Source organism: Rhamphochromis sp. 'chilingali' (assembly GCF_963969265.1).
Source record: "Rhamphochromis sp. 'chilingali' genome assembly, chromosome: 15".
Lineage (NCBI taxonomy): Eukaryota > Metazoa > Chordata > Actinopteri > Cichliformes > Cichlidae > Rhamphochromis > Rhamphochromis sp. 'chilingali'.
The window spans coordinates 16,701,022-16,708,330 of record NC_137942.1 but is presented as its reverse complement, the minus strand read 5'-3'; the positions used below and the strand labels follow the sequence as shown (position 1 = coordinate 16,708,330).

General features: G+C 41.6%; 1 protein-coding gene across 1 annotated transcript; it reads left to right on the top strand.

Annotated features, from left to right (window-relative positions):
* The first annotated feature begins 828 nt into the window (after window positions 1–828).
* On the top strand, window positions 829–6,740 carry slc5a11 (solute carrier family 5 member 11). Its single transcript, XM_080905736.1, has 15 exons — window positions 829–986; window positions 1,749–1,820; window positions 1,909–2,013; window positions 2,102–2,161; window positions 2,274–2,378; window positions 2,478–2,583; window positions 2,667–2,747; window positions 2,836–3,041; window positions 3,632–3,767; window positions 3,941–4,048; window positions 4,137–4,287; window positions 4,964–5,132; window positions 5,558–5,773; window positions 6,090–6,264; window positions 6,374–6,740. Exons 1-15 carry the CDS (start codon window positions 840–842, stop codon window positions 6,601–6,603), a joined length of 2,067 nt encoding a protein of 688 aa, XP_080761862.1. The 5' UTR covers window positions 829–839; the 3' UTR covers window positions 6,604–6,740.
* The last annotated feature ends 569 nt before the right edge of the window (window positions 6,741–7,309 follow it).

The following is a 7,309-nucleotide window of genomic DNA, read 5'->3' as shown; positions in this document are numbered from 1 at the left end:
TGAGCTCGTCTAAATATTTCAGAAATTTTTGATCTGCTGGGATTTTCCCACACAACCAGGGTTTCAGAGAATAGTCCAAGAAAAGAGAGGATATCTAGTGAGCAGCAGTTCTCTGGGAGAAAATGCCTCAGACTAGAATGGCCAAACTGCTTCAAGCTGACAAGAAGGCAAATACCCACTTGTTGCAACTAAGGTATGCAGAGGAGCTTCTCTGAACACACAACATGTCAAACGTTTAAAGTAGACATGCTACAGTAGCAGAAGACCACACCGAATACCACTGCTGTCAGCTAAGAACAGGATACAGGTCACATGGATTCACCAACGTTGGACAAAAGGAGACTGTAAAAATGTTGCCTGGATGATGAGTCTTGATTTCTGCTGCACATTTGGATAGTAGAGTCAAGGTCAAGGTAACTTTATTTATACCCATAGGCAAGGTAAATTTGCTTTACAGAAAAATTATAGCATTTGGCATCCCTTCAAAAAAATAAAATAAAAAAAAGATTTGGTGTAAACAACATGAAAGCATGGATCCACTCTGTCAACAGTTCAGACTGTGGTGGCACAGGAGATTCCTGTCACATACGGTCAGCTGAGAAATCTGCAGCAACCGTGTGATGTTTTTGTGTCGATCTGGATCAAAATCTCTGAGAAACGTTTGCTAAACTAACTGAATTTATGCCATGAAGAAAAAAGCCAGTCCAACCCAGTTCTAGCAATGTGTAAAAAAAAAAAAGTCTGGTAATTGGATTTTATGTCTGTGTTTAAGGTGAAAAGAATTTTCTACTTCATTCATTGTTGGCTCCTGAGACTGACTTTAAATTCTTGGATTCCAGATGACCTTTGACCTTCCAGTAGAACGCCAGGGGACCAGCGTGCCCCCATCCACATCGCCATCTCCAGGGCATGGCAGTACGCTTGACACCGTGGATATAGTGGTGCTGGTAATCTATTTTCTACTGGTGCTGGGAGTCGGCCTATGGGTAAGCACAGAAAATGATACCAACATTTTTACATGGCAATCTGTATTCTTTGTCATACAAACTAAAACGAATTCAGATCTAATGCCTTTAAATATAAAACATATTGTGAAGACCTCTGTATAGTATCTGTATCAGTGCTTTTTTCTTACTTAATCTTTGCAATCGGCAAATGTCCTTCAATGAGAGCAGAGTGATCTGTATCAAGCTTTATCAGAATTTACATTCCACTTTTTTATATTGCCCCTTTTCTTGCCCTTCTCCTATAATTAACTTCCTTTGATAACCTGGATGCTCACAAATGGAGATTAAAGATCATATTACTGTCCAGCGACAGTAAGAATGCAGTGTTTTTTTGTTGATAACAACAAAGAAAACACCTCTAAATGTAAAAAGGTGGATTTGAGGTACCTGTGTTGACACATGAAGGCACATGAAGCTACAGAGTTCACCTACATGGGTGGATTTTGTAGCTCTACAAGCTAAAATAAGTGAGCCGGTGGGTCTGAAAGCCAGCCGGGATCTTTAGAAGCAGACGCATTGTGATAATTTATACACAGAAGATACGAGGGATGTTTAGATTTGGGATTGGGCAGCGAAATTTGGGTTTTGTGGTCCCTGAGATATGTTGTCTTAGAAGTTTTAGAAGCCTTTTAACTTAATCTCTATCTTACAAATAGATTCCATCTCAGCATTATGAATAAATAGGTCTTCTGTTACTGTTACCTTTAAGAGGTTCTATAACATTTCCCATGTTTTTTCCAGTCCATGTGGAGGACAAAGCGCAGCACGGTGGATGGATACTTCTTAGCCGGGAAGAACATGACCTGGTGGCCGGTGAGTTGTGCAGAAACTCTATCTAGAGCACACTTTAAAAGTCAGATGGAGGCAAAATGTTCTGATTCGGACTCTCATCTATATTTAGGTGGGTGCTTCGCTGTTCGCCAGTAACATTGGCAGTGGACATTTCATCGGCCTGGCAGGGTCAGGAGCCGCAGCGGGAATTGGTGCCATTGCATACGAGTGGAATGTAAGAAAATAATCTGTCAAAAATAACTTTGATATGAAATATTAATAGGTTTAAATTCTTGATGGTGCTGATATTTGTTAACTGACAGGGTATGATGATGGTACTGCTGCTGGGATGGCTCTTCCTGCCCATTTATATTGCCTCTGGTGTGAGTTTTCTACACACACTCTGAACAAAAGAAACAATAAGTTGTTGCATGCATGATTTTGGTCATTTATTCCCCCGTGATCTCATAGGGCTTGACCTTATTTCTTCTACAGGTGACAACGATGCCAGAGTATCTGCAGAGGCGGTTTGGTGGTAGAAGAACTCAGTTGTTTATAGCCATCCTTTCCTTATTTATTTACATCTTTACAAAAATATCGGTAGGCTATAATCCACAATAGTGATTTATTTTGTGAAGCTTTATCTGGGTTAATTTCTTTCTAGTTTCTTAGCATAAACCTATGTGTGTTTTTGGCCAGGTGGACATGTATGCAGGTGCCCTGTTCATTCAGCTTGCCTTACAATGGAACATCTACCTGGCTGTGGTGCTGCTGCTGTTAGTCACTGCTATCTATACTGTAGCAGGTGAGCTACAGTCCCGCTCATGTTGGCTGTTCTGTATTTTACCAGCTTCTAGAAGTGCATAATGTGCTGTTTGCTGTTCACAGGTGGTCTGGCTGCAGTTATCTATACAGATGCAGCTCAGACTGCTATCATGCTGGCAGGAGCTCTGACCCTCATGGGCTTCAGTAAGTGAGGATATGAGTGAAAATCACAGCTTCCAGTTTCCAACCCTTTATGATCCAGCTGATCTGACTATTTTGTCTCTATGTGTAGGTTTTGTGGAGGTTGGAGGCTGGAATGCTTTCATGGAGGGTTACGGCAAAGCCATCCCATCAATTCGTGTACCCAACTCGACCTGTGGCATCCCCCGAGAAGATGCTTTCCACATATTCAGAGATCCAGTGACTTCTGACCTCCCCTGGCCTGGTGTTATTGTCGGCATGTCCATCCCCTCCATGTGGTACTGGTGCTCTGATCAGGTCAGTGATTTTCAAAGCTAAAGTTATGAAAGTTAAAGTTATGAAAGGAAGCTTTCCCCGCAGAGAGTGTTTAATCGGTAGAGTTCAAATCAAAGGCTTCATAGGCAAACCTCGTTTCTACAGTGAAGGCAGTTCAGAGCTCGTGAGCCCTGATTTATCAACATGAGCATTAAAAATGAATTTAAGATGTAAGATGTCAAGAGATCTTTCATCTATAAAATATAAAAGTACAACTTAGAGCTTTTACATCTTGTTGACGCCGATTAAAAATTTTCTCTGGAGTACTCAGAGAGTTTTAATCTGAAAATCCTCATCTTGAGAATTACTCCGTAAAGAAGCTGGCATGTTTCAAAGGTCCAACTGAAGTGAGATAAGAAAAAGCACGGTTAGTTTTAATTAGCATTTACAGTCTTTCCAGATACACAGCAGCATCTGTTTAGCCCCTGATATCTTACAAATTCCTGAGTGATAGCAGTAAGCTTTGTGGTTCCATTCTGCCTTACATTACACAGATATGTAGTTACCTGCTTTACATATATATATTTATATATATATTTATTGGTCAGCTTTTAATTCGGGACTCTCTGCAGGTCATTGTGCAGCGCTCTCTGGCTGCCAAGACCCTGACCCATGCAAAAGGAGGCTCCCTGCTGGCTGCGTACCTCAAAGTTCTGCCCTTCTTTGCCATCATGATCCCCGGCATGATCAGCAGGATACTTTACACAGGTACAGTGAGAACTGTAGGCTGCAGCTGGAATACTGTGTTTGACCTTACTGCATATTATAACATTAGCCTCCATAATGGTGCTGAAAGTGTGTGAGGTATTTAGGTAACACTAAACAAAAATATTGTGGATATTTGAGTTTGACTGACGCGGGTGTGTTTCTACTGTGCATAGACGAAGTGGCTTGTGCAGAACCTGAGGTGTGCAGAGAGATTTGTGGCAATCCAGTGGGGTGTTCAGACATCGCTTATGCCAAACTGGTCATGGAGCTTCTTCCTGCAGGTGAGAGACTCTTTCTGCTGCACCTCGTTTCCTGCTTCATGCTTTACGTGACGAGTCTTTTATGGTAACTGTGCGTCTTTCCTCCCAGGACTGCGGGGCTTGATGATGGCTGTGATGATTGCTGCTCTCATGTCTTCGCTGACCTCCATCTTTAACAGTGCCAGCACCATTTTTACCATGGACCTGTGGAAGAGTTTCAGATCCCGTGCTTCTGAATGGGAGCTCATGATTGTGGGCAGGTATGTGACCGCGTCAGGGCATTCTGATATAAAACATGCAGCATGTATATCGTATGCTGAGACTGAAGTTTGAGCAGAAAAGCATTTCTGCACTTTATTCTCACTTAGAGCATCTACATTTGGAAAACTGAGCATAGTATTAGTTCAGTAAGTCGATCTTGTTAATGCCAACCTGCGTAAACTTTTATGATTCAATCAACAAATCTCACACAGGGGACACTGTTTAAGTTGCTGCTGCTGCCTCTGCAAGCTATTTTGAATCCCACCCCCACCTCAGCTCCTTCTTTTTATGTTGTCTGACTTAATGAATGTAATGTTTGTGGTCTTTGATGCCTGCTCTGTTCCGTAAGAGGCGTTTTGATGCTGCTCTCCCCGCCTCCAGCTTTGCATGCATGCAAAATGAAAGAGTGGGGTGATCCCATAAGAGAGCTCATATATGAATTACTGCAGATGGAAATAACAACCTACTTTAATTAAAGTGGTCCTGTCTGAGAAAGCTTTGTATAAGGCCCTTTATGTGAGCTCATCCACCAAACTTTACTCAATAATGGCTAAATGCATTGTGTCGTTTAGATTCCAGCGCCTTTAGTTTTCTGCTCTTTGTCAAATCTGTGCATTGCAGAACCTCATTATTATTGCATAACGCCCGTTTTATGGTTTGATGTGTGTGCTGCAGAGTGTTTGTGCTTGTGTTGGTTGTGGTGTCTGTTTTGTGGATTCCAGTCGTCCAGGCCAGTCAGGGTGGCCAGCTCTTCATCTACATCCAGTCCATCAGCACTTACCTCCAGCCCCCCGTCTCCATCATCTTCCTCATGGGCTGCTTTTGGAAGAGGACCAATGAGAAGGCAAGATGTTTTTTCTTCTTCTTCAGAATGTTCTTGCGATTGATCAAGTAATTCATGGAAAATACACCCGCTGGTCACTTTATTAGGCACACCTGTTCAACTTCTCGCTACTGCAAATATCTAAACAGCCATTCACATGGCAACAACTAAATGCTGCCATGTGACTGACAGACGTGTTCAAAACGACTTGCTGAACTTGAATGTGACAATAAGGAAATTTAAGTGACTTGGCACAGTTGCTGTTTGGTGTGGCATGCTTCCAGCAACTTGTTGAATCTATGCCCTAAAGAAGTTAAGTTCTGAAGGCAAAAAGCAGGTCCAACCCAGCATTAGTGAGGTGTAGCTAATAAAGTGGCCGTTGAGTGTATATTCATGTTCCATTACACTGTGTATAATGCTGATGTTTGACTCCCTCCCTGGTGCAGGGTGCTTTCTGGGGCCTGGCTATTGGCCTTGTGGTCGGGTGTATTCGTATGTTCCTGGACTTCATCTACCCTGCTCCACTGTGCTATGAAGAGGACGACAGACCTGCAGTGTTAAAATATGTTCATTACCTCTACTTCTCCATGTTGCTGTCCTTCATTACCCTCGTTGTGGTGGTTGTAGTGAGCTTGGCTACAGAGGAACCAAAACCAGAGCAGGTGAAGCCACTGTTAACTTTCAAGAAAATGCCGACTGTCTTTAAACACACTTTTGCTAAGACATGAGCAATGGATGGATGGAAACATTACAAGGATCAGCTCATAACATCACTCTGTAGCACCACTAGGTGTCAATAATACCACAGGGTACATTTATAATGAGACTGTCTTGTTAATTACCTTTTAAAGTCTGAAGAGAACATTTCAACATATGTAGTGTAAGTCGCACCTCTCTACAATACATAGATTTCTTTAACTCTCAGAAAGTTTGACTGTCACTTTTGTTTCTTTAAAAAAACAAAAAAAAAAAAAACAGATTAGTCGACTCACATGGTTCACAAGACTCGACCCAGTGAAGCCTCGAGAGCAGGTGTTTGCATCAGAGCAAAGCAGCACAACATTAGATGTAATTGCTATTCAGACTGATGATGTGGGAGCCACTGGGAGAGAGGTGGGAAGCAGCAATGGAAACGCGTGTCATCACAGGAAAGGTGGGTCTCTGTCCTGCTCTCTTTTCCATTTGGCAACTCTTCAGCTCAACGCATCTATGAGACAATTCCAAGTTATTTTTCCCCTCCCTCTCTCCTTTTAACCCTTTAGATTCAGCATCGTCTGCCAGCAGTGTACGCAGTCAGTCCAAGCTGATGTCTGCCCTCTACTGGCTGTGTGGGATGGAGAGACGGAACAAGGAAGATGATCCCGCTCCGCTTCCTGCACCTGAACAAACGATCTGTTCTCTGGAGGAAAAGCCCCGTCTACAACTCATTGTTAATGCAAACCTCATCATTTGCCTCTCTGTAACCGCCTTTATCATTGGTTACTGGGCTTGATGGGCAGTAAATGGACAAAGAATGGGCTGCATGAAAGACTGTAGAGATTTGAATGTTTTATTTTTTCACTCTTTGTAAAGTTTTATCTTAAAAATTATAAAAATGTGGTTGACTTTTTGTAATACGAATCATATAAAAATGTCATGTCAATTGTTGCTTAAAAAACAACAACAAAAAACCCCTCAAGTAATGGACAGAGTGCAGGCAACTTGTTTTTTTCTTTTCCCAAAGAAGAGACCATTTATGAGCAATAATATTTGGCATAAAAAAATCATTCAAGATAAAAACTGTTGAACAATCTTTATTTAGATCAAAAACGCATTGCGCAGTGCATTTTGTGCAGAAGAACCACCATAAAAATGCTTAAACAACCAAAACAAGAAAAGAAAAAAAAAAAGCTGAAAATAAGGCAAAGCTAATGAGCCATAGTAAAAAAAAATTCTACAAATTTTAATCACATGCTGGAGTTTGGTCATAGCTTTTGAGTGTGATAGAAAAATCAGTTATATTTTTGTCAGCTTTGTGAATCAGGTCCATGGAAATCAAAGAAAATTCAAACTGAAAACTGCCCTGAATAACTAATAAATGGCAGTGTGTGCACGCTGGGATGGGACAGCAGTGGAAGAGAAACTGTTATATTGCACTCACACTAAAATATTTGGTCATTAGCAACCATAACAATGGCTCAACATTTGAACTCAGTTTG

Excerpts from the sequence above, each read along its gene's own strand:
- slc5a11 (XM_080905736.1), top strand. The coding sequence starts at position 840 with ATGACCTTTGACCTTCCAGTAGAACGCCAGGGGACCAGCGTGCCCCCA. Across the intron at positions 987-1,748 it reads TGCTGGGAGTCGGCCTATGG|TCCATGTGGAGGACAAAGCG; the intron begins GTAAGCACAGAA and ends TGTTTTTTCCAG. Across the intron at positions 2,748-2,835 it reads TCTGACCCTCATGGGCTTCA|GTTTTGTGGAGGTTGGAGGC; the intron begins GTAAGTGAGGAT and ends CTCTATGTGTAG.